Source organism: Budorcas taxicolor, chromosome 7, assembly GCF_023091745.1.
Source record: "Budorcas taxicolor isolate Tak-1 chromosome 7, Takin1.1, whole genome shotgun sequence".
In the NCBI taxonomy this organism is placed as follows: Eukaryota; Metazoa; Chordata; class Mammalia; order Artiodactyla; family Bovidae; genus Budorcas; species Budorcas taxicolor.
In genome coordinates this window covers 107100303-107128277 of record NC_068916.1, presented here as the reverse complement: position 1 = coordinate 107128277, position 27975 = coordinate 107100303, and the positions used below count along the sequence as shown (strand labels likewise).

At 40.8% G+C, this 27975-nt stretch overlaps 1 protein-coding gene across 1 annotated transcript in view; it reads right to left on the bottom strand.

Annotated features, from left to right (window-relative positions):
• FER (FER tyrosine kinase) overlaps nt 1–27975 on the bottom strand; it is a 459494-nt gene that overhangs the window by 232812 nt on the left and 198707 nt on the right. The window contains exons 10-11 of the mRNA XM_052643475.1: nt 2298–2387; nt 48–50 (exon numbers count right to left, since the gene is read on the bottom strand). Coding sequence (XP_052499435.1) covers nt 48–50; nt 2298–2387 — 93 coding nt within the window. The remainder of the gene's footprint in view (nt 1–47; nt 51–2297; nt 2388–27975) is intronic.

The window sequence follows — 27975 nt, the reverse complement described above, 5'->3', positions numbered from 1 at the left end:
ATAAACCAGGGAATGTCAAAGGGCACTTAACTGATGGATATAGTGACTGCCTTAATCATGAAGATAAATGCGAGACGAAGCGCAGATTCCCTAGAATCCTTGATTACAGAGGGAAATTTTCTTAAATGAAATGGGCATTTCATAGCTTCAAGGATGTTGATAAGTTTATTGAAATGTATATATGAATGAGGTACATGCTTTGTGGGAAAGGCACTTCATTTCAGATAAAAGCAGTTAGTAAACACCAAATTTTAACCTATATTAATCACTGCCAACTTAGTAATTTTACTTAAGAATAAGGTAAATACCACTTTTAAGTGGAGACAAAACATGTAAATATCTTAAGGCATTTAAAAAGCTATGATTTATATCAATTAATTATGAAGACTGTGTACACTATATCTGACGTACTTTTAGGAGTGCTAACCCCATACAACTTCATCTTAATGAACAAACAGGATTTCTCCTTTGTTTCTAGATGTAAATCTATGTGTCTTAAAAGAAAAGAAAAACCTCTTTCATCCTGTTTAAAAAACGCTTTAAGTAACTCCTTGTAAGAACTGCTTCTTTCCTTCTACTGTGCTGTGCTCAGTCGCTCAGTCATGCCCGACTCTCTGTGGCCCATAGACTGTAGCCCACCAGGCGCCTTTATCCATGGGATTCTCCAGGCACGATCCTTGAGTGGGTTGCCATGCCCTCTTCCAGAGGATCTTCCCAACCCACGGACTGAATGGAGGTCTCCTGCATTGCAAGTGGATTCTTTATCATCTGAGCCCTTTTCTTCTAATAAAAATTATCAAAAACAACTCTCCTCATAGAGTCTCTGAAACTTCTCATAAATTCTTAATCAAGTCTCCTATGCTCTACTTTGACTGTCAAATCATAGTAAACCAAGTCTTACGAACTACTGTTTATCTGTAAAGCTGTAAATTTACGAAGATAAGAGCAGGAGATAAGACCTGAAAGAGGCGTACTCTGTCACGTGGCTCTTGCACATCATGTCTGTTTTCATTCGCTGCTTCTGCCACCTGAGGTGGTCTACACTAGCTTCTCCTGTGGGTGCTTCTGAACGCTGAAGTGACAACAGCAGCATCAAAGCTTAGAAGACACACTGAAAATCTCTTCTACGCAAAATATACTTTTCTTCCTTTTTTTAAATTAAAATACCTGATGCCTTGCCACAGTTGTGTATAAAAGATTGTTGCTTGAGTGGAATAAATATGGGAATATGTCTAACATATTAAAAAGTGTGCACGCTCAATCATTAGATCGTGTCCAACTCTTTGTGACCCCATGGACTTCAGCCCACCAGGCTCCTCTGTCTATGGGATTTCCCAGGCAGGAATACTGGAGTGGGTTGTCATTTCCTCCTCCAGGGGACCTTCCCAACCCAGGGATCAAACCTGTGTCTCCTGCTTGGCAGGTGGATTCTTTACCACTGAGGCACCAGGAAAGCCACATATTGAAAAGGAACTATAGCAAATATATCCAAAATGTGAACAAACATTGAACTAATCTAAGGTTAGGAAGCACTATTTTTTTTAATATATGAGTAGGTCACATTGTTTTAGTTAAACTTTTAAAGAACAAGAAATAATATTAAGATATTATGTTGTAGAAACTTGGCAAGATAGGGGGAAAAGCATCTAATTAGTTTGTACTGAATATTGTTTCAACCATCATTCAATAAAATACTATAAAGCGCTATACTGTGAGGCATGGCTAGAATAAAAAGCTTGATGACTTAGGTAATGAAGCAAAAAAATACTTTATACTTTTATGTATAAATGGACTAAGAATTTTTTTATCTTGCTTGGCTATAGCTGCTATTAGGAGTAGTGAATATTCTATACATTACCCTGATGTGCCATGCCCAAATTTCAAATAGACTTTAATTTTCCAATTAAAACATTTATAAAATATGAACACATATAAACTGATACATTTTTAAAATACATATATAATAATCCCTATTACAAAAATGTTTCACTGTAAAAGAATTATATTTATAGTTTTCTTCAAATAATGCTACAAAATACATAAAATACTATAAATACTTATATGTAGTACAGAAAGTCTACAAATCAAATTTCTTTCTTTCTTCCCTATTTCACTGTTACATGGGTCTTACTATACACATATCATTAACATACACACAGATTCACATGCACACCTAAAGTTAAATTGTCCACTTATCTTTCCATTGATAAATACAAATTTACATGACATTCACTGATATATCAGAAAAAGCTAGGCAATGAGTATTTTCAGTAATGTATAGAGTTCATCGTACTTACTGAAGAGCCCAGTGCAGATTTTGGAGACCTAATGATTCCAGCAATTGAGTGACGAATAGACTCAAATCTGGACAGCCTCTCCTTCCTTTCCTGGAAAGATGCAGAAAGAAACCGTTAGCAGTAGTAAACTGTCTGGTACGTACACAGCTACGCTAGGCAATCAGGTGTTTATCTGCAGCTTAAGTCCATTCACTCTGTCTTGCAAGTAAATAAAATGCAAGTTTGCTAACATTACAAGTGATAAGTAATCAAATGCACATGAACTCTGCAGCATTTTATTTGCGTGTTCACTCAATAAATATGATTTGGGAAAAAATAAGAAATAGAAATTCAAGAGATAAGAGAAAACAAGAAATGCAAAGAAAACCCACAGAAACACAAGCATTAGCACACAGGGGGGAAAAACAGACACAAACTAGAAGGAATCAAATACAGAACATTTTTGACGGTTGTGAGGGATTTTCAAGGAAAAATCGGGAGAGGAGGCGGCAGGAGGAGAATTGTACGGAATGTATTTCTAAACAGCGAATTTCACTTGAGCAGCGTGGAGGTTTCCCGAGGACTGACATGATGATGAGAATGATGGCAACGGAACAGGAGAAGGCAAACCATGCAGGCAGGGGCGGCAGCTCTGCTACTAAGGGAGCACATCCAGGCTATTTGCTACAGGATGCATTTCTGCGGGTCACATACCACAACGGAAGCAAACTCTTCCTTAAAATTTCAAATCCTTAGATCCGCTCTACAGACACAGGTGATGGGAGCGGTAACAGAGGTTAGGAAAGAAGAGCAGGAGGGAAAACAACGCTGAGACCTGGAGGTGAGAAGGACAGTAGAGCGCGAGGGAGGGGAGTAAAAGCACCAACGGCCCAGTAGCGACTACAGTTCCGCCGCTGCAGCAAAGAGCCGGCATCACAGCGCCAAGCTCTGCACCTCCATGTCTTCCGACAGCAGCGATGCTCCCTCCGGCGCGTCAGTGGGAGATAACTAGAGCAGGCCACAGACAGCATCCTCTCAGGGACAAACACTGCCTCCTGCCACAGCAGTGAACAGAGGACGTCGCGGCATCGCGCCGCCAGCCTCTGCGGCTGCCTCAACGGCCCACCCTGAGAGCACTCAGGACGGCGAAGAAAGCGGGCGCTGGCCCTCGATACTCGAGGCGCACGCCAACGGGACGACTTTGGAGAGCGGGCCCCTGCGCCTTCCCACGCGCAGAGAAGCACTCCATGCGTCACCACGAGACGCCCGCCTTCCTTCAGTCAGCAGTCACCTGCCGATGTTCCGACTACCTGGCTGGGTGCAGGGACTCCCTTCCGTCATGACCCCTCCCTCGCCGCGGGGCAATCTCTCGAGACCTGTCTGAGGGGCTGTGTCCCGGGCTTCCGTCCTCAACAAGCCCATCGATAAAACAGAATTCCCAAGCTTTAGGTCGAGTGTGTGTGTTTGTTTGTTTTTCAATTGACACTTTGTCTCCAATACCTAGAGTGTAGTATATCTCTTTATATAGTAAATATTTTTCATCACATGCTACCTGGTAAACATCATGTTTCCTGGAGTTTAGCCTTTGTCTCTCCACTTGCTTATTGCCAGGTTATTTGCTGCCATTCTATGAGTGGTGGTACTGTTAGTTTTTATTATTCTACAAACATATACCTACTAATACCTTAAAATAACCTTAGGAGATCAATTGAGTCAATGCTCTTAAAATATTAAAGAGAGCAGAATCCCAATGTAGGAGTACTATGAGAACAGAACCGAAAATTACATGGGAGGATATGCAGAAAAGTAGAAAATTCAATGGAGAGACTTAAGTATCAGGAAGTATTTTATTTGTATGTGATTATAGCAATATTCGCTGTCATGGTAAAAATAACTCTCCTCAAGCTACATCTTGGGCATCAAACCCTACAAAGTAAAGAGAATAATTTCTCCCCAAGCTCCTTAATAATACTAAAGAGAAACATTTTCTTAAAAAGCTATTACTAACTAGGTAAGACTAGTAGATAGGTCTAGGTGTGGAATAAAATAATTGCTTCCCTTATATCAAGTTACAAAGTATAATATTGTCTGTATTTAAAGGAATATGATCAGTGAAAGAACCCTTTCATTTAAAAACACTCTCTAAATAACGTGATCTTAAAAAAATGTATTATTAGAAGGAATAAATAGACTTTAATCAAACACAAATAGAGTTCATAAAACATTTTAACCAGTGTCAGCTCACTTGGTGCCCAGATTTCCACAAATAAAATGTGAAATTCTTTTACCAAAAGAATTTCTGGTCAGTGCAGCATTACATATCAAGTTTAAATAATCCACCTAACAATATATTAAATTATGCTGATTATTGTGTCAATGAATTAAATGGCAACTTTAACAATTAAAATTAAAAAGCTTCTCTTCAATTACCACGGACAAAGCATCTAATTTTGCCTGTAGGCCTGCTAAGGCTGGTGATGATTTAACAAGGTAAAGAGATTTCTCCAGATAAATAGGGATCAGTTCTGGCTAAAAGTCCCTCAGAGTGGAGACAGCTGTGGGCCAATGAAGGAGGGAAAGGAGAGGCAATGTGATGAAGTAATATATGATGTTATGAAATAATAATATGATGAGTAGCCTATAAAAATTCCATAGTACAGCCGTAAAGCTATCTTGAAAGAATAGATGCAGGATCAGTTTCACATCTCATTTAAGAACAGCTTTTCATGCCATTAAAATTAAAGCAGAGCTTCTCAATAGCTCTCTCAATCTATATACATATATACATAATAACTAAGAGACTTCCATAATAATTAAAAGCTTATCTATGATAAATCTTTCAGAATATTTTGAAAGAAATATCTTAATTACAGTTCAAGCAAAACCAAACCTATCCAGTTTCCAAATCACTCTTCACTGAAACTCTCAAATTATAGTAAAATAGGTTCTCAAGTTACCTTTATCTCCTGTCCAAAAGCAAAGATATAAAAGGCAAGTACTGAGGTTTTGCTAAAAATTAACAGCAGAAAAACATCTATTTCTCCTTTATTGACTATGCCAAAGCCTTTGACTGTGTGGATCACAATAAACTGGAAAATTCTGAGAGAGATGGGAATACCAGACCACCAGACCTGCCTCTTGAGAAACCTATATGCAGGTCAGGAAGCAACAGTTAGAACTGGACATGGAACAACAGACTGGTTGCAAATAGGAAAAGGAGTAGGTCAAGGCTGTATATTGTCACCCTGCTTATTTAACTTATATGCAGAGTACATCATGAGAAACGGTGGATTGGAAGAAACACAAGCTGGAATCAAGATTGCCGGGAGAAATATCAATAACCTCAGATATGCAGATGACACCACCCTTATGGCAGAAAGTGAAGAGGAACTCAAAAGCCTCTTGATGAAAGAGAAAGAGGAGAGTGAAAACGTTGGCTTAAAGCTCAACATTCAGAAAACTAAGATCATGGCATCTGGACCCATCACTTCATGGGAAATAGATGGGGAAACAGTGGAAACAGCGTCAGACTTTATTTTTGGGGGCTTCAAAATCACCGCAGATGGTGACTGCAGCCATGAAATTAAAAGACGCTCACTCCTTGGAAGAAAAGTTATGACCAACATAGATAGCATATTGAAGAGCAGAGACATTACTTGGCCAACTAAGGTCCGTCTAGTCAAGGCTACGGTTTTTCCAGTGGTCATGTATGGATGCGAGAGTTGGACTGTGAAGAAAGCTGAGTGCCGAAGAATTGATGCTTTTGAACTGTGGTGTTGGAGAAGACTCTTGAGAGTCCCTTGGACTGCGAGGAGATCCAACCAGTCCATCCTAAAGGAAATCAGCCCTGGGTGTTCTTTGGAAGGAATGATGCTGAAGCTGAAACTCCAGTACTTTGCCCACCTCATACGAAGAGTTGACTCATTGGAAAAGACTCTGATGCTGGGAGGGATTGGGGGCAGGAGGAGAAGGGGACAACAGAGGATGAGATGGCTGGATGGCACCACCGACTCGATGGACACGAGTCTGAGTGAACTCCGGGAGATGGTGATGGACAGGGAGGCCTGGCGTGCTGAGGTTCATGGGGTCACAAAGAGTCGGACACGACTGAGCGACTGAACTGAACTGAACTGAGCTGAACAGCTCTTCCAAGTGACAGTCTATATAGATGCCGAAGTAAATTACAAATTAACAACCTGAATGAAAAAGCACGTAACCGGTCTCAAAGCAAGGCTCTTAAAAGAGGCACTAAGGAAGAAAGAATAAGATTCTTGATGTCAGAAGAAAAAAGAGTGTAAATCTGGGCAAACCACTGAACTACTCCGGCTCTTAGGTTTCCATATCAGCAAATAGACGAACCCTGAGCTAGACAAAAGTTTTCATCTTGAAACTTCTGTGACCATTGCTCAACTGCCCAGTCATCTATACTGCTCTGATCACTAAGGACACTCTCAGAGAAGAGTTCCACTGTATCAGGCTGGCAGCCAGAGTTACTCCCCCTGGGGGACTCAGGCACACCCTCCTTGCCAGTGCCCTCAGAACTTGTCCCTAGACGGGAAGGGGGAAAGAACTATGGAGAGAAGTGACACCAGAACACTCTTCGGTTAATAATAGCGCATTCATTGAAGCAGTAGCCATGTATTATTTCTCATAGACTTCTGTAAATAAACTCAATCAAATAACATTCTTAGAAGGAACAATGAAAGTGATTATTTGTCCCTGCAGGAAGAGTCAGATGTTTATTCAAATCAGCAGGCAGTAAGATTCAAGAAAAAGATAATATTCACAATATTCACTCTCAACCTCCAGGCTGTGTGCCAAATATCTTTGGGACTTCTTATGCAAAGCAGCCATGAAATTTGGAGTGATTTTGTGAGGAATAGCTGCAGGGAAATTACAATGCTAGAGAAGATTGTCTCTCAAAAAAAAAATTCTAAACTGTCTATAACTCCATAATATAAATGAAACACTGCAAATATCAATAAGTCCTTCATAAAAGGAATGAATTTATAAATAAACAAATACCTTAGTCTTCTGCAGATGCTGATCTGCTGGAGAGAATGAAGGACACACAGTTTCTACTCCCATCACAGTACAGAACTTAAGCATCAAAACAGTTTCTAAATGATTTATTCTAGCAATTGGGTTCTTACTGAAGAAAAATTATTTTAGAAGTATTTACTGCATGGGAAACTCGTTCATCATACTGTTTTTCTTGGATGCTTGCATATTAAGAATATTTATTAAAGGAAAGACAATAACAGTGAAATTTGCTCAGTTGTGTCCCACTCTTTGCGACCCCATGGACTATACAGTCCATGGAATTCTCCAGGCCAGGTTCCTGGAGTGGGTAGCCTTTCCCTTCTCTAGGGGATCTTCCCAACCCAGGGATCCAACTTAGGTCTCCTGCATTGCAGGTGGATTCCTTACCAGCTGAGCCACAGTTCAGTTCAGTTCAGTCACTCAGTTCTGTCCGACTCCTTGAGACCCCATGAATCGCAGCACGCCAGGCCTCCCTGTCCATCACCATCTCCTGGAGTTCACTCAGACTCACGTCCATCGAGTCGGTGGTGCCATCCAGCCATCTCATCCTCTGTTGTCCCCTTCTCCTCCTGCCCCTAATCCCTCCCAGCATCAGCATATTTTCCAATGAGTCAACTCTTCGCATGAGGTGGCCAAAGTACTGGAGTTTCAGCTTCAGCATCATTCCTTCCAAAGAACACCCAGGGCTGATCTCCTTTAGGATGGACTGGATGGATCTCCTCGCAGTCCAAGGGACTCTCAAGAGTCTTCTCCAACACCACAGTTCAAAAGCATCAATTCTTCGGCACTCAGCTTTCTTCACAGTCCAACTCTCACATCCATACATGACCACTGGAAAAACCGTAGCCTTGACTAGACGGACCTTAGTTGGCCAAGTAATGTCTCTGCTCTTCAATATGCTATCTATGTTGGTCATAACTTTTCTTCCAAGGAGTGAGCGTCTTTTAATTTCATGGCTGCAATCATCATCTGCAGTGATTTTGAAGCCCCAAAAAATAAAGTCTGACACTGTTTCCACTGTTTCTCCATCTATTTCCCATGAAGTGATGGGTCCAGATGCCATGATCTTAGTTTTCTGAATGTTGAGCTTTAAGCCAACGTTTTCACTCTCCTCTTTCTCTTTCATCAAGAGGCTTTTGAGTTCCTCTTCACTTTCTGCCATAAGGGTGGTGTCATCTGCATATCTGAGGTTATTGATATTTCTCCCGGCAATCTACAAGGGAAGCCCCCCAAAAAAGAAAGACAACCCCCTTGCTAAGTCAAGCGTTTTCACGTTTTGAAATAGGAAACTAAATGCACAAAAGGAATGCTTGAATGATTAAGATTTTGTCTTAAAATAACAATGCTGAAGAAATCTATGGTATAATAGAATGGGGTTCAATGAAACTCAGGCTGTAATGCTCCCCATCATACTGCCTGCTTTCCTGACTCTGTATCCTTTAAATAAGGTGCCTTCTCCTCTAGGGAAACAAATCCCAAGTGTCAAGCTATAATCAGCTTGCTTCCTGTTCAATATCTACATGTAATTTTTGTTCCATGGAGCTTTTCTCAAGTGTAGGAACAAATATGTATTAAAATTCTTTTTATAAAGTATCCAGAAGAGCAAGATGCACACCAACCCGTTTCCTTTGAGGACCTCACTGACTCAATGTGCATACTGATAGATTTTGTTCAGTAAGCAACAGTGCATTTCAGTAACGTAAAAAAGTACACTATTATGAATTAAGTCATTAAGACATCTTAACTGAAATTCTGCTATTAAAATAATTAAGGGACATAATAATAAGACCATACATTTATCCCCTTTGCTTAAACTAACAAGTTGTAAAACATATATGTTATAATGTAGAGAATATGTGGAGAATGAAAGTGTTACTCCATTAGAGGTCCCTATGTCTAGCAATCGAGGCACTTTACCAAGTTCAGCCTCACCCTCACGAACTCCCAAGCTCATTATCATATTTAACACACTGCTCTGATCAGGCCAAAACCACCCCTTTGTCACTAGTTGTATAAGGGGCACATGCCTCTCCCAGCGTCTTTGTTCTCTCTCCTCCTCTTCCCTCTCTGTCTCCCGTTTCCCTCTTTTCCTCCCATCTGGCTCCCGGCTCACAGTGTTTAGCTACCATTATTCGGGTTTTACTAATACTGACAAGGACATGTGGGCAGTTCCCATCTTTGGTCTGTTGTGAATAGTGCTGTAATGAACATTCATACATACATACTTTAGTATCTGGTTTCAACTCTTTCGGGGATTTATCTAGGAATGGAATTGCTGGGGATATGGTAGATTCAACCAGTCCATCCTAAAGGAGGTCAGTCCTGAATATTCATTGGAAAGACTGATGCTGAAGCTGAAACTCCAATACTTTGGCCACCTGATGGGAAGAACTGGCTCATTTGAAAAGACCCTGATGCTGGGAAAGATTGAAGGCGGGAGGAGAAGGAGACCCCAGAGGATGAGATGGTTGGATGGCATCACCCACTCAATGGCATGAGTTTGAGTAAACTCCAGGAGTTGGTGACGGACAGAGAGGCCTGGCATGCTGCAGTCCCTGGGGTCGCAAAGAGTCAGACATGACTGAGCGACTGAACTGACTGAACTGATGGCAATTCTATATTTAACTCTCAGAGGAACTGCCAAACTGGTTGACCCATTTTACATTCCCACCAACAATGTATGAGACGTCTAAATTTTTCACATCCTCACCAACACTTGTTATTCCTGTTTCTCTGATTATAAACATCCCAGTGGTTGTGGAGTGCTGCTTGCCTTCATTGTTTAAGGGCACTTTCACTGAAGACAGAAGTCAGAGTTGAGGTTTTTTCTTCTCTTCCAGAGCTTTGCGTTCTGGTCCCTATTGTTCCTGGCATGAAGTCAGCAAGAATCCATGCATTATTCCCCTGTACATAATGCTTCTTTCATTTTTCAGTTTGATTTTTGCTTTTATTTATTTTTTTAATATAAATTTATTTATTTTAATTGGAGGTTAATTACTTTACAATATTGTATTGGTTGCGTTGTAATCAACCAGGATATAAGTACATGTAAATTTTTCTTTTAACTATTCTTTTTGGGGTCTGTTAAATATCCTGGACTTCTGGATTGAAAGTGTTGGAAAACACAACCATGTCTGTTCAAATACGTTTCTACTCTCATCTCTCTTTCCTTTCTTAAATTCTAATTATACATGTATGTTAGTACTTTTGATATTACCCCATGATCTCAAATACTCAGTTGTCTATTTTTATCTTTTTGCTTCATTCTAAATACTCTAAATCACCTGTCTTCACAGCTCATTGTAATTTTCCTGTGTCCAGTCTACTGACAAGTCCAGCTAATGAATTTCTCAGTTCTGATAAATTTTTCATTCTAGAATTTCCATGATCCACATTGCTAATCAGCTGCTCCATACACTGCTGCTGCTACTGCTAAGTCGCTTCAGTCGTGTCCGACTCTGTGTGACACTTATATCTTTTCACACATATTGTATATCTTTTCTTAGACCCCTAAGCATTTTCATAAGCTATACCAAAGACACTAATAATACCAGGGCCATCTCTAAGGCTTCTTATTTTCTGAGCTGTAGGTCACATTTCTTACTTTTTAGTGGCCATCCAATGTTTAACAGATGGCTTCTATTAAAAAAAAAAGTAGAATCTGAATTCTACATGTTTACCTCAAGAAAGAGGCACACATATTCCTTTTTTCTTCTTTCAGGATGCTAGACCTAGGCTGTAGTAAATAAGCTGGGCTTCTCCTCTGCTACTGCTTTGGTTTGAATTAATCCATCACCAGCTTCAAACATTTGAGGCTAGATAAGTTTTTCTTCTGGAGAAGGCAATGGCACCCCACTCCAGTACTCTTGCCTGGAAAATCCCATGGACGGAGGAGCCTGGGAGGCTGCAGTCCGTGGGGTTATGAAAAGTCGGACACGACTGAGCGACTTCACTTTCACTTTTCACTTTCATGCATTGGAGAAGGAAATGGCAACCCACTCCAGTGTTCTTGCCTGGAGAATCCCAGGGACGGGGGAGCCTGGTGGGCTGCCGTCTATGCGGTCACACAGAGTCGGACACGACTGAAGCGACTTAGCAGGAGCAGCAGTAAGTTTTTCTTCAGCTGTGGATGGAATCTGAACTGTGGCCAGATTCCAGCAGGCTCTTTGGCGGGGGTAAGGGGGGCAGAAGGCGGGCTCTGGGGAGCTCTCTTTCCTCTCCAGGCTCACCCGCTACTTTATATCTGAGATAACTTTCTACCTTCTCTAGCCTTCAGAAGGCCCCTGTTCCCAGCTCTGTGAAGACCCACAAGTCGCTGCAGAGAATCCATCTGAGAGAGGGCTCCGGTGTTCTTTTGTCAGTAAAAACCCAGAGGGCTCAGTCCTCCTGCCCCTAACCTCAAACAGCCACCCCGCCCCCCTCGGACAATACGGCAACACTTTTTACACTTGAGGAGGATGTCACTCGGAATATCTTTCTCAAGCGTCCATCTCTGATTCCCTGCTGAACTCAACGAAGATGTGAGCAGACCAGAAGCGGCTTCACTCTGCGGGACGGGCTCCCCCAGATTCTAATCTGTCCCGCCAGCCTACACACTGCTATCACCAGTTTGGTTAAAGCTTGTTCAGTTGATTTCTCCTTATTCCTTTCAGCGGAACTTTCTTCTTATCACACAGCTCCACCAAAGATGGAGGAAATCATAGGTCTTTTTTTTTTTTTTTCCTAAGAAAGCTTGTCACTTTCTGGATTTTGGTTCATTTAGGTTTCTTTCTGTCCTCAGATCTCTGATGAGTCTTTAACTATTCTTTTGTACCATGTTCTCTGATAAGTAACCTACTAGTCATCATTTTATTTATCCTTATTCACAAACCAAGAAAATAAAAAGACATACTTTAAGGGTCTTAAGTATGACAAAGAAGTCGTTAATTTATCAGAAGTTACAGACTTGAATTTAACTACTATTTTCTACAGCAGTCAACTATCACAAAAGGCCTTTAAAGACTACATTTCTCAGAAAATTATTTAAAGGGTTAATGTCCAGACTTCTCAAAAATTTTGATTGCTATTCTGTTCTGGTTTTCTTTTGTTGATTGCTTTTGGGAGGTAAGGGAGATGAAGTTTACTGGTCTTGTATTTGCTGCAGGCCTCACAACGATCCGATAAAGACTACTATGTAACATATTTCATTTTTGTAAAAGGCTTTAAGTTTCCAACTTTAGCTGAGAAGTTTCATGAATGGAAACATACTGTTTGATAGTCTCATACTGCACACGTATCAATAATCCTCTTATCTGTTCAGAGCTCCTTTTGTAACTAGAACTGAGAACATTTCAGGTTTCAAGGCCTCAGTCAAGACTTAGAATGGAATCAGAAACAGCAGGATTCAAAAGAAAATCCTGACTTTAAAAAGAGAAAATCATAAATTTTAAAGAAAGGAATGTGGTATGTATAATGTTACACCTGCATTATCAGCAAATAAAACGCAACCGGGAAACCTGTTTTGGAAAGAAGCAAACTAGGTTCTAAGCGTCTGTCTCAGCCTCAGCCCTCCTGAGAGAAAATACCACACTGCAGCCTTGTGGCACCACCGCCTGAGAGTGAAGACAATGTGATAACAGGCACAGCTGAGAAATGAGGGCAAATGCTTGACGACATGGTTTTGAATTTCTGGGCATATCCAGAAATCTGGGGGGACAAATTCTCTTTTTCGCTTTAACTAATCTGCCATTGTTGACTGCTATTATGGAATGAATACAGTAGGCTTTCTTAGAATATCCATGAGTAATTAAAGATTACTAATAAATAATTACAACTATCACAACTGTCACTAACAAAATCATGCACTAACATTTTTAACGTTTTGCACATATGTTAACTTCTAACAGGAAAATGAACATTTTAATATTGAAATGCATTAACATAAATGTAAAAATTCTTTGCAAAATAAACATTTACTATATTGTGGTGATCCTTCTTACTGATTCCCATTAGTTGAACAGTTTCAGCACATGGCACACAAAATAACTGCCCAATGTGTTGGTGAAAACCCCAGTGTAGACGGTTATTAATAGATATTAGATTGCAAAAGGTTTAGTAACTGCACAGATTTTAGAACTGCTCAGTTAAACAAATTTATGCAGATTTCTTAAATGCAACATGTCTCAGAGCCTCAGAAATGTACTTTTTTTGGAGGAAATATTATTCTACAAAAGTCACCTCAAGAAGTGATGTCATTAGGATTTCATTAAAGGCAGTAGGAGAGAAAACATCCTCTTCCACTTTACATCAGTCACGGCTTTTCCTGGACATTATCTCACATATAACAGGTCCAAATTAACAAATTCCAGTTTGTCTCCTTCTGGCCACAAGCACCTACCCCATTGGTGTGCTTTTAACTAGTTCCACTAAAACCATGTTTCAACTTCACTGAAGCTCCAAGGCTTTGAGTCTCCTAGTTTCTTCCACCCCATCGCCTTCTCTTTTGTTCCCTTCCTCACTGAGATGGCCATGACGCCTCCCTCCACTGACACTCGCCATATTCTCAATTCCCTTGCTCTCCGGTCTCTTAGCTGTCCCCACACAACAAACCCCAAGCATGGGCAGGTCCAACTTTCTGCTCTCTCTGAGCTAACATCTGGCAACGCACCACTGCTGAGAGGGTCACATGATGATTGCTTCAAATGGACCCTAAATATCCGACATACGATGGCGTTTCGCTAGTCAGCTCACTTCTTAACACTCCCACCTCCACTGTCAACCCTTTCCTACTTTCTGTGTCGAAACCACCCTGATCTACCCTCCCCTGCCTCTAGAAAGGAACTACAAGGCAGAAACCCCCTCAGTGTCCCTTTTCACGCCCACACACGTATCCCTTCCCCTCCCATTCTCATCCCGTCCCCATGTGGACACATGGAGCTGTCTCTCTCCCACCAAGGACGACCACTCTACTTGTGCTTCCTGCCTTTCTGCCCTCCCAAGGACTTTACACCTTTAGAAACCTAACAGGCCTCTCTGTGATGTACTGCCCCATTGACTTTCACATTTAAGTTGCTCTCACAGGGAAACAAGAAGAGTCAGGAGGAGAGAAAGGAGGAGGAGGAGAGCACTGGAGAGAGGAGAGGGTGAGCCTTTCCCTTAACCACACACTCTGCTCCATTTATTGCACGCTCTTCACAAAAGGAAGAAAAAAAATCCCTAAAAGAGTTATCTATGTCAGCTAGAAACCTCGGGACCAAGTCTCTGCTTCTAAGTGACAGGTACTAATCTGTTTAAATTAATAAAGCACTCATCGTATTTACTGGTATTTTCAGAAATTCATTCACTATTTCACCACCAGGCACCAGGCAGAGCAGAATCAATAAGAAAAAAGAGACACCAAACTACTAGCCTAGAATACTCAATGTGCAGCTCCAAATATCATACTTGTAAATCAGGAAGAACTCTGATTAGGTATCACCATACAAGCCACAATTTCTCATTTGAAAAATAAGAGTGGGTATTCATCATCTAACCATACCAATGGTCTCACAAAGTTATTAAAACATAATGGTATATATGAACACAATGTATATAATGCTACAATAATTCTAAATAATTAAAATTATATTTTTATTAAGCAAAATTATTACATTGGAGGAAAAGTTTAGAGATATGAGAATCTGAACATCCCGTAAATCCCCTTATTCCTACTGAGTTGTCCACGGATTTTATAATTAGCATTGTCTATCTCTGTCTTTATAAAGGATACCTTAATTTATATCTATTGGAAATGCTCATAGACAAGATTATGACAAACTATAGTCCAGAAATACTAGCAGCTTGAGGAAAAAAATGCTATTAGCGCTGAATAGAGTTGACTAAGCCCTCCAAAAAAAAAAAGCCTCTCCAGGAAGGTTTCCTGTAGTTACCTCATTCAGAGCAAAACTTCATGAAGATTCTAATAACAGTACCTGAAAAGTTATGAATGGTGTTTAAATTTTTATTCCTGATGAATTTTTCACCCCACAACATTCTTTTGACTCTGATTATATTCTATCTATCTCAATATACAACTAGAGGCAAAAAGTGATTGGTTCAATTGGAAGTGGCAGCCCTAAAGGTTGAGAGGCTGTACCTGTTTAAAATAATGGCCGAAGTGAGTGCCAACTGTCTTGACTAAACTCCCCTAGGTCTGCACGACCTGCATATCTTAGAAAGCACGGCATGTAAAGGCACTGATTGCTCTACACTATCTCCATTTCTTAGCCAAACTGGCATCCCTATTTCAAGATATGTATTCAAAATATTTTCTCCTTGCCAAGTATTAGCTTCCTACCTTATTAGCAGCTTCAATGTGTTTTATCTGAGATTCAAAACAGTTTATAGAGAAGAAAATTTTCCTATGAAAGGGGAGGAAAGCTGATACAAATGTATATAAAGTCTGGTAGTACTTAGATAAATTCACCACTTCTCAGGATGGGTAAGAAAAAGAGGAAGTGGTTTACAGTGTATCCAGGTCTAATTTAACATGAATAGCTATGCTCAAAGGCACATAGCAAGCTCAGCAGAAATATACATATGTATATATATATGTGTGCGGGGGGGGGTATACACTCAAGAAAACAAGAATAATACTGTATAGGTGTGTTTGATTCTAATCATATTTTCATGGCCTTGGACACAGCAAAAGTTTTTCCAGAGCCTCAAAATGCCATTTAGCCATATTCAAATAAGCTTCTCAGAAGACAAAATTTATCCCTCAGAAAGCATTTTAAACCCGCTTAGTTCATGATAAGCTCACAATTCACATTTAAAATTCAAAGAGCATAAAGAACTTTATCTCTGACAGATATGAAACTGAAAAAGACAGGTATTGCTTTTTCTAATCTTCAATATAAGACTAAAATATCAATGATTTCCTTGGCATAGAAGTAACTGAAACTGCACAATTAATTTGCATTATTTCTAATTCAGAATACTTTTGCATAGCTATACTTTATCTCAATCAAAAACCCAATTTTTATCAGTGCTACTCAATATCTATAGAACTGACTGACAGAAACATAATATTTTCATTTGAAATAATACCAAGAGAAATAACTCAATAAAGGATGAATCTTAATTAAACAATAATCCTCTTTATCAAAGGATAAAGAAAAAAGATTATGTCATTAAAAAGTTTTTTTTTTTAATTCTAAAATGGAGTTTGGAATTTTCCTCTCATTAAAAAATAAAATACAAGCAATGAAATAACCCACCAGAAGCAATATGAAAGCATTATGAAAAGTACCCTAGCCTACGTTCTTTTTGCTTCATGTGATAAAACAGATGAGTTAATGGAGGAAATTATACAAGGACAGCAGATAATCAGGAAGTACTCTATCAGCGGATGAAAGACCAATAACACCCACGTGTTATTGTAACAGACACACACAGACACTTTAACATTATTGGTTAAAGACCAATAACACCCAGCGATGATCAACCTCAACACTGGGACAGCAGTACAACAGAAACACTCTCTCATTCTCCACAGATCACCACGCTGCGTTTTCCTTCCCTCCGAAACTTAGCCACCTGAGAGTGTGGCTAGAATAGGGAAAAAACCAACCACACGCCCATGTCCCCCTGTCCCTTACTGTCCACTTGCCCACAGGTCACTGACCTTTGACTCGCCCCCCACGACCGCAGCGCTGCCAGGCCCACGGGCACCACGACGTTCCCTTCTGATGGCGCGCCTCTCCCTGCATTCAGGAGCACCGCCGCCTCTTGGTTTTCTCCGTCTGTCAGCCTGATGCACCTCATTCGTGTGTGTCTGTGGGTGCGCTCAGTCATGTCTGACTCCCTGAGACCCACGGACTGTAGCCTGCCAGGTTATTCTGTCTGTCTGGTTGATCCACCTCATTCCCGGGTGTGTGTGTGTGTGTGTGTCTGTGTGTGTCTGTGTGTCTGTGTGTGCCTGTGTGTCTGTGTGTCTGTGTGTGTGCTCAGTCACGTCTGACTCCTTGTGACCCCATGGACGGGAGCCTGCCAGGCTCCTCGGTTCATGCAGTTTCCCAGGCACGTACACTGGAGTGGCTTGCCGTCCCCTACACGGGGGATCTTCCCAGCCCTCCCCAATGTGTCTCCTGCACGGCAGGCAGGTTCCTCTCCAGTGCGCCACCCGGAAAGCCCTTATTACCATCCCTTGTCTCCGCCCAGCCCTCAACACCAGTCACCCAACATTCCCCTCTGTGGCCCTCTTCTCCTGTCCCACAATCAAACACAGTTATCTCCATCACTTCACTTATAAACTGAACACTGAGGATTCCCAAAAGCCACATTTGTAGGCTGACCTCCAACTAGCACTCGGCATCCTTCACCCAGTCCCATCTGTTGTACTTCTGTTCCGACGACCCTCATCTTTTGCAGCGAGCACCACCAATGACGGAACTCCCAAGGCAGAACTCTGGAGGGCAATCTTGGTACTCCTCCCTCATATCCATCTCCAATCAGTTACCAAATTCCGAAGTTTGTATCTATAAAATACCTCCAAAACTGGCCCCAGGGACTCCCAGTCCAGGGGTTGCAATTTCACGCCTCCACTGCAGGGGACACAGGTTCAGTCCCCTGGTGGAGGAACTAAGATCCTGCACACGGCGCAGCACAGACAAAAAAAAAGACAGATTTAAACATCGGCCCCTTTCTTTCGGTACTCCCTGATTCGATTTAGTTCAGCACCAGCCTTCCTGGACTGGATAGTTCTTTGCTCCTGTTCGTTACAAAACCCCCAGAGTCCTCTTTGTGAGAAGGTAAGCCAGACCGATTCACCCTGCAGCCTGCTGTCTTGAATGGCCCCCAGTTCACACACAAAGGTTTTTCCATAGTATAAGCTCCGACATACTTATCCAATCTCATTTCTCTCCACTTAACTTTTCATACCCATAATGTGGTCATACATAAATGCTGAAGATTTAGAATGCACCATATTTTCTCTTACCTGCGTAATACATGATGCTTCTCCCTTTTCCTGAAAAACTATTCCAATTTTGTGTCTTCTGGCCTGTCTATCCCCTGCGTCTTCTTCAGACACAAGCAGACCTTCACCTGGAGGACTGGAGCTCTAAACCCAGGGCATTGCGTTATGTTCTCTGATGGGACCCAGGCTTAACCCTCATCGAACTCACCGTACTCTTGTCATAATGATCTGCTAACCTGTCTTTCGCTCAACTCTCAGCTCCTTGCAGACAAGGACTTAATCTCACTCAGCTTTGTATTCAAAGGTGAGACAGTGTGGGTGGCATATGAACTTCCCAGAACGGCCTCAACAGTAGCTCCATCACACGTGCCCTTCTTACCATAGACTCTGACTCCACTTTCTTGGGAAGTGGGGCATATGTCCTCTCCTCGGGATTCTGGGTGAGTACGTGACTATGGTGAAGGGACACTACGGGATGTCTGAGCCCGGGTCCCACAACCAGCTTCCTTCTGGTTTTCTCAGAATACATATTCTGGAACCTAGCCACCTCAAGCTGTAACAAATGTCAAGCAACCCACAGACAGACCCACAAGGAGATAACACAGCTCAGCTGAGCCTGGAGCCAGCACACCCAAACTGCAAATCATGGGCGTGAACCACTTAGGAGGTGGAGCTGAAGGCATCTAGTCCAAGCGTCCCAGTTACGGCACGTGAAAGAGAGATAAGCCTTCTGCACTGAGTTCTTCCCAAACAAAGATTCATGAACATAAAATGACTGGGTGTTTCAAGCCTTTACGCTTTGCAGTGATCTGTTGCATAGGAATAGAAAATCAGAACAGTGCCTGCCAGAGTACACACATACAAACACACACACGGGTTTACACGTGCACAACACATACTCACAAACGTACATAAAATCTGGTGAATCAGTAAATATATTCCCTATCAATTTTACTATGTAAGTTAGATTTGGCGGATAAAGGAGAGAATTTCCAAGTATTTTAATTGGATAACTAAACTATCTCAGCTTTTTTTACCATTAAAAAACTGAAAATCAAACACAAGAAATATATATGCCCTTGTAATCATCACCCAAGTCAGGAAATGGCACCCTGCTAGATACTGCAGAAGGCTTGCAGGCGACACGCCCAGGCACAACCATCTGAGTCCCTCTGAAGCTGCCACTATCGCGCTGTCCACAATAATCACTCACGTGCATCATTTGCAGTCTCTGGTGTGCATCCCTAGACAAGACAGTCTTGGTTTGGGGCATTTTAAAAATTTTATTTAAGGTATCTTTAAGCACCTTTTAATCAATAAGTTCCCTCTCTCTCCCTATATTTTACTTACAATTTAGCTGTTTAAAGACCCAGCCATAGGATTAAGGGTTCCACAGCGTGGGACTGCATGATTCCACACTCCAGGGGCAGTCCGGCATGTCCTCCGTCCTCTTTTCTACAAATTATCAGCTGGGATCAGAGGCTAAATTAGACTTGGTTCAACATCTTCAGTGAGAGCATGGTGGCGTGTACCAGGAAATAATGTCTGGTTCTCTCTTGTTGTGATGTCAGCAGGGACTGATGCTCAGCGTTTACCTTTACCAGTTCACAGGGTATTGTAAATGGTGGTGTTCAAATCCTATCATTCATTTCCCATTTGTTAGTTGGAATACTTCTGTAAGAAGATGCATCCCTTCATCAAATATTTGGTTAACCATTATTATGTGGTAACAGTTCATACTTACTCCTTGGAAGGAAAGTTATGACCAACCTAGACAGCATAATAAAAAGCAGAGACATGCTTTGTCAACAAAGGTCTGTCTAGTCAAGGCTATGGTTTTCCAGTGGTCATGTATGGATGTGAGAGTTGGACTATAAAGAAAGCTGAGCACCAAAGAATTGATGCTTTTGAACTGTGGTGTTGGAGAAGACTCTTGAGAGTCCCTTGGACTGCGAGGAGATCCAACCAGTCCATCCTAAAGGAAATCAGTCCCAAGCATTCATTAGAAGGACTGATGTTGAAGCTGAAACTCCAATGTTTTGGCCACCTGATGCGAAGAACTGACTCACTGGAAAAGACCCTGATGCTGGGAAAGATTGAGGGCAGGAGGAGGAGGGGACAACAGAGGATGAGATGGTTGGATGGCACCACCGAGTCAATGGACATGAGTTTGAGTAAATTCTGGGAGATGGTGATGGACAGGGAGGCCTGGCGTGCCGGGATTCATGGGGTCGCAAAGAGTTGAACATGACTGAGCGACTGAACTGAACTGAACTGAATAACTATATTATTATAAAGATAAACTATAATGATTATTTTGCAAAGGTTAACATGAGAAATTGTCTCTAAAATCTTTCATTGAAATATGTTTTCTAATGGTCTTCTGAGACAGAAAGTTCCAAAGCTATTACATAAAGTAATAATCTCTGTACCAGAACAAGGTGTTTTAACTTGGTCTCTACAATTTAATGTACACAGATATTTGTTCTACCATTTACTTATGTTTACTTGTAAAAATTATTCTTCAGAAGTCCATTCATTTGAATTACAAAAATACCATAATCTGAAAAAGATTTTAAAGAAAAATCAAAATACATAAATTTGAGACTGGCTGGCACATTAGACAGATTTCTCATTATTTTAAAGCTTTTACACAAGAGTGAACAAGTAGAAAGTAATAAAAACTACATCAGCCAATGAACACAATTCAACCAGCAAAGTACTCAAGCACACTGAATCATCTCACGGGAACAGATTCTTGAACAACTAAATTTAAATAAAACTGTATTTTCAAAGATTCAAATCTGCTATAAATAACTTTGATTATAGAGTTTATCCTGAAATTCTTATAACTTTAACAAAAAGCAATACTACTCAGATAATATTAGATGTAAAAAATCAACAAGAACTCATGATTTTGAAATGCATGACGAAGAGAGATTAATGAAACAAAATAGGTTACACAGATGTAACTCTAATCATTGGGCCTAATACTAACCAGAATACTTAAGAGTGTAAAGACAATTCTTTCTTAACCAGTTTTGCTTTTATATAAATAATGCTTATATAAATGCTTATATAAACCATTGTTTTATATAAACAATGCTTCTATAATCCATGTACAAGTACATGCATTAAATCTCATGTGGCTATCTGGATGACAACTATTACAATTTCATACTTCTTCCTTCAACAGGCAGGTACCAGCTCATTAGGAATCATCTGATAGATACTTACAAGAATGTAATTTCAACAGAACTGCAATATGTAGTTCTCTTAAGTAAGACATTTGGTGTAGATTTAAATGAGAAATCTGTATGGGGTACCTATTCTTGACGAGCTAACTGGACTATTCAGGTACATTTATTACATTTAAGCAAACAGAAGTTTCACTTAAGATTTAAACAATATTTTCACTTTCTTCATACTAAGCATAAACTAGGTATACCAGTGAAGAATGTGAATCACTTGAGTGAGTTGCCATTCCCTTCTCCAGAGGATCTTCCTGATGCAGGGATTGAACTCAGCTCTCCTGTGTTGCAGGCAGATTATTTTCCATCTGAGCCATCACAGAAGCCCTCTGTGCTAGGGGAAGTGCCTCTCAAATATAAATAAGTAAATACAAGTTATCAAAATAACAAGGGATATTCTACTACATGCAATTACCTCAAGTATAAAAATATTGACTATAATTTTAGACATTGCATTATGAAGCTGACATAATATCCTATAATTTACAAACTATTATTAATATGCCTACGAATATATTTTTACATACAATTCCCAATTATATAATTTCCTAAATATTTAACTGGGGCTTCCCAGGTGCCTGCTCATCCAAGAGACCTAAGAGATGTGGGTTCAGTCACTGGGTTGGCAAGATCCCCTGGAGGAGCACCTGGAAATCAATCCACTTCAGTATTCTCTCCTGGAGAACCCCATGGACAGAGGGGCCTGGCAGGCTACAGTCCATAGAGTTGCGCAGAGACATGACTGAGGTAACTTAGCACGCAAATATTCACTACCATTCCCCAACTACTAACAAATATTTATTATGGCATATAATATTAAAAATAAATGTCAAAAATCTAAAACTTTACTTAGAACTTGCCTTTTTGAAAAAGAAACCTAAAAAGAAGTTCTTAACGTTTTTGCCATAAAAGCAATAAAAAGGTAAAACTAATAATTATCAGAGATACTACATTGGCTGGCACGTTTTTCTGTAAAGGGCTAGACAGGAGATATTTTAGGTTCCTGGCCCATATGCTATCAGTCATCACTACCCAAAAGGGCCAATGTTTGTAGCACTGTATTATGAAAGCAGCTACAGACAACATGCCAAAGAAATTAGCAAGCCTGTGTTCCAATAAAACTTTATAGACACTGATTCCTGAATTTCATATACACTTTACATATCATGAAGTAGTCCGTCTTTTGATATTTTTTCAATCATTTTGGGGGAGAAGAGGGAGAAGGTGAGAGGAATGGAGAGAGTGGAACAGAAGCATATACGCTAACATACGTAAACAGACAGCCAAGGCAGGTGTGCTGTGTGACCAGCGGACTCAAACTCAAACTCTGCAATAACCCAGAGGGGTAGGAACAGGCAGGGGGTGGGAGGGAGACTCAGGAGGGAGGAGACATATGTACACGTACGGGTGATTCCTGATGATGTATGACAGAAACCAAAACAATGCTGTAAACCAATCATCAATCAATGAAAAATAAAAATAAAAACAACGCTTAGCTCACAGGCCATCCAAATAGAGACAGCAGGCCAGAGGCGACCCATGGGCCATAATGTGAGACTCCTCTTATGTCACTTAAATTACAGAAGCTACATAACCCAGGTGATATAAGCAGGTTCCACAGTCAGACTAAATGGGGTTCACATGCGACCTCCCTACTTCCAATCCACATGACTTCAGACGAGTTGCCTAACTCTTCATCAATTTCCTTCTGTACTAGTTGACAAGAATAATTGTAATGCCTATTAGGAAAAATAACAGTTCATGTAACAGTCTTACTTTCACAGCATCATCTTTCAGGATTTGAAATACTTCAACTGGAATTCCATCAACTCCACTAGCTTTGTTCGTAGTGATGCTTCCTAAGGCCTACATGACTTCACATTCCAGGATGTCTGGCTCTAGGTGAGTGATCACACCATCATGATTATCTTGGTCGTGAAGGTCTTTTTTGCACAGTTCTCCTGTGTATTCTTGCCACTTCTTCTTAATATCTTCTGCTTCTGTAGGTCTATACCATGTCTGTCCTTATTGAGCCCATCTTTACATGAAATGTTCCCTTGGTATCTCTAATTTTCTTGAAGAGATCTCTAGTCTTTCCCATTCTGTTGTTTTCCTCTGTTTCTTTGCATTGATCGCTGAGGAAGGCTTTCTTATCTCTCCTTGCTATTCTTTGGAACTCTGCATACAGATGCTTATATCTTTCCTTTTCTCCTCTGCTTTTCGCTTCTCTTCTTTTCACAGCTATTTGTCAGGCCTCCTCAGACAGCCATTTTGCATTTCTTTTCCGTGGGGATGGTCTTGATCCCTGTCTCCTGTACAATGTCACAAACCTCCATCCATAGTTCATCAGGCACTCTGTCTATCAGATCCAGTCCCTTAAATCTATTTCTCACTTCCACTGTATAATCATAAGGGATTTGATTAACATCATACCTGAATGGTCTAGCGGTTTTCCCTACTTTCTTCAATTTAACTCTGAATTTGGTAATAAGGAGTTCATGATCTGAGCCACAGTCAGCTCCCAGTCTTGTTTTTGCTGACTGTAAACAGCTTCTTCATCTTTGGTTGAAAAGAATATAACCATTCTGATTTCGGTGTTGACCATCTAGTGATGTCCATGTGTAGAATCCTCTCTTGTGTTGTTGGAAGAGGGTGTTTGCTATGACCAGTGCGTTCTCTTGGCAAAACTCTATTAGCCTTTGCCCTGCTTCATTCCGTACTCCAAGGCCTGTTACTCCAGGTGTTTCTTGACTTCCTACTTTTGCATTCCAGTTCCTTATAATGAAAAGGACATATTTTTTGGGTGTTAGTTCTAAAAGGTCTTGTAGATCTTCATAGAACCATTCAACTTCAGCTTCTTCAGTATTACTGGTTGGGGTATAGGCTTGGATTACTGTGATATTGAATAGTTTGCCTTAGAAAAGAACAGAGATGATGCAGTGAAAGTGCTGCACTCAATATGCCAGCAAATTTGGAAAACTCAGCAGTGGCCACAGGACTAGAAAAGGTCAGTTTACATTCCCATCCCAAAGAAAGGCAATGCCAAAGAATGCTCCAACTACAGCACAATTGTACTCATCTCACACACTAGTAAAGTAATGCTCAAAATTCTCCAAGCCAGGCTTCAGCAGTACGTGAATCATGAACTTCCAGATATTCAAGCTGGTTTTAGAAAAGGCAGAGGAACCAGAAATCAAATTGCCAACATCCGCTGGATCATCAAAAAAGCAAGAGAGTTCCAGAAAAACATCGATTTCTGCTTTATTGACTATGCCAAAGCCTTTACTGTGTGGATCACAATAAACTGTGGAAAATTCCGAAAGAGATGGGAATACCAGACCACCAGACCTGCCTCTTGAGAAACCTATATGCAGGTCAGGAAGCAACAGTTAGAACTGGACCTGGAACAACAGACTGGTTCCAAATAGGAAAAGGAGTCCGTCAAGGCTGCATATTGTCACCCTGCTTATTTAACTTATATGCAGAGTACATCATGAGAAATGGTGGACTGGAAGAAACACAAGCTGGAATCAAGATTGCTGGGAGAAACATCAATAACCTCAGATATGCAGATGACACCACCCTTATGGCAGAAAGTGAAGAGGAACTCAAAAGCCTCTTGATGAAAGTGAAAGAGGACAGTGAAAAAGTTGGCTTAAAGCTCAACGTTCAGAAAATGAAGATAATGGCATCCGGTCCCATCACTTCATGGGAAATTGATGGGGAAACAGTGGAAACAGTGTCAGACTTTACTTTTGGGGGCTCCAAAATCACTGCAGATGGTGATTGCAGCCATGAAATTAAAAGATGCTTACTCCTTGGAAGAAAAGTTATGACCAACCTAGATAGCATATTCAAAAGCAGAGACATTACTTTGCCGACTAAGATCTGTCTAGTCAAGGCTATGGTTTTCCCAGTGGTCATGTATGGATATGAGAGTTGGACTGTGAAGAAAGCTGAGTGCCGAAGAATTGATGCTTTTGAAGTGTGGTGTTGGAGAAGACTCTTGAGAGTCCTTTGGATTGCAAGGAGATCCAACCAGTCCATTCTAAAGGAGATCAGTCCTGGGTGTTCATTGGAAGCCTGATGCTAAAGCTGAAACTCCAATACTTTGGCCACCTCATGAGAAGAGCTGACTCATTAGGAAAGACCCTGATGCTGGGAGGGATTGAGGGCAGGAGGAGAAGGGACAACAGAGGATTAGATGGCTGGATGGCATCACTGACTCGATGGACATGAGTTTGACTGAACTCCAGGAGTTGCTGATGGACAGGGAGGCCTGGCGTGCTGCAATTCACGGGGTCGCAGAGTCGGACACGACTGAGCAACTGAACTGAACTGAATTGAACTGCGTTAGTATAGGATTAAATGTGGCACAGAAGGGACTAAGCAAAGTTCCTAGCATCCAATAATGAGTCAAATAAATATTCTGTTGCTGCTGCTGCTGCTGCTAAGTCGCTTCAGTCATGTCCGACTCTGTGTGACGCCATAGACGGCACCCCACCAGGCTCCTCTGTCCCTGGGATTCTCCAGGCAAGAACACTGGAGTGGGTTGCCATTTCCTTCTCCAATGCATGAAAGTGAAAAGTGAAAGTGAATCGCTCAGTCATGTCTGACTCTTAGCGACCCCAAGGACTGCAGCCTACCAGGCTCCTCCATCCACGGGATTTTCCAGGCAAGAGTTACTGGAGTGGGGTGCCATTGCCTTCTGCTGTCACAATCAAAACACAAGGAAAGTTCTATCTCATAATAGTACACATTCTAATACGCTAAGGCATTCTACTTACAAATGTCTGTGGGCATAATTAGAGAAAAATCTTTAAAAAATAGCCATAACATTTCCCAACTGGGAGATAGCATAAAAGTAATTTTGTTTCACTGGAAGCTCAAGGATGTTTCTGGTTCAAGTCTGAGTTAAAGTCAAAACCAGAACTAGAATCAAGTGTCTTCATCTGTTATTTTGAGGCCAGAAAATCCTCTGTTTAATGTATCTTTGTAGCAATTTAGTAGACATTTATTGACCAAAATTTAGACAACATACCTTTTTGAGGGACTTCGAAAAGAGTTCTTGTGAAGCATGAGGTCAGGCGCTGGCAAAACTACTCCAGACAGACACAACAGCATAGTGATTAAGAGCGAAAAATCGGCATCAAAGCGGGATTAACGTTTCAGCTGATCGGCCTTGGGTAATTTATTTAATATTTCTGGGGCTCACAGAATAGGTACTCAAAAAATATTTGAATAAAAGACGAAAAGAACCAGCTTTTCTCAAAGTTAAGGGTCTTGCTCACAATCAAAGCTTCAACTTTTGAAAATTTTGACAATTAAAGAGAAAACGTACACAGCTATAACGGGCTGGATATGAGCCCCCGCCAAAGATAAATCCACCCAGAACCTATAAATGGGAGCTTTCCTGGAAAAGGAGTTTAGAATCAAGGATCTCAAAACGAAATCAACCTGGATTGTCCATGCGGGTCCCGAATCCAAAGATAAGCTTCCTTACAAGAAGACAAACAGGAGAGGAAAACACACAGAAGAAAAGGTGTTATGAAGAAAGGGGACAGAGACTGGCATGACATGCCCACAGGTCAAGAAATGCCAGGGTTTGCCAGCAGCTACCTGCCAGAAGCCTGGAGTGAGACATTCTCACTCAGAAGGAACCAACCTGGGGGCACCTTGATTTTTAACTTCTGGCCTCTAGAAATATGAGAGAATAAATCTATGTTTTTTTAAGCCACCAAGTTTGTGGTCATTTATGATAGCAGTCCTAGGAAACTGATGCACAGCTGACAAAGAGTCACTGAATATTTACCTCGTAAAGTGATCATCAGCTGCCCTAAACATCAAAAACAAAACAAACAAACAAAAAAAAACAAGCTTACATGAATTCTATTAATCAGGAAAACTGGTCCAAAAATTGCATTATTCTCATAAATTCTATACAGTGAGATTAAAATGTGCATACATGCATTTTTATTGTTTACTCTTTCCACTCCAGGTTTTAGACACTTACTTCAGACCAAAACAACACCGTGCCCTCAAATGCACTATCAGAAGTATAGCTGCAGTCTCAAAGACAGTTTTTCCCAACAGGAACCCTGACTACTCCAGAAACTATACAGTAATATGCACAACTCAGCAGCAGCAAGGTCACAGGACCTTTTTATTCATTTACAGTACAGTAGCTGGAACAGTAGCTAACTTTTTATTTGCTTTGCTAGCATCTATTTTCACACTAATTAGCACACGCGGTTTTCACATTTTTGGATCCAGTATTGTTTCCAATTATAAGGCGCCAGCAAAGAAAAAAGGAATTTCAAAGGCAACCAACCACTAATCAAAAAAATAAGTTGATGTAAGTTTACACATATAGGGCATGTAGTAAAAACACTGGAAATAAGTATAAAATTACTGGGCCATAGTCTGTATTCTATCAGATCTTTTTCATGGTTTATATAGAAATGGCACT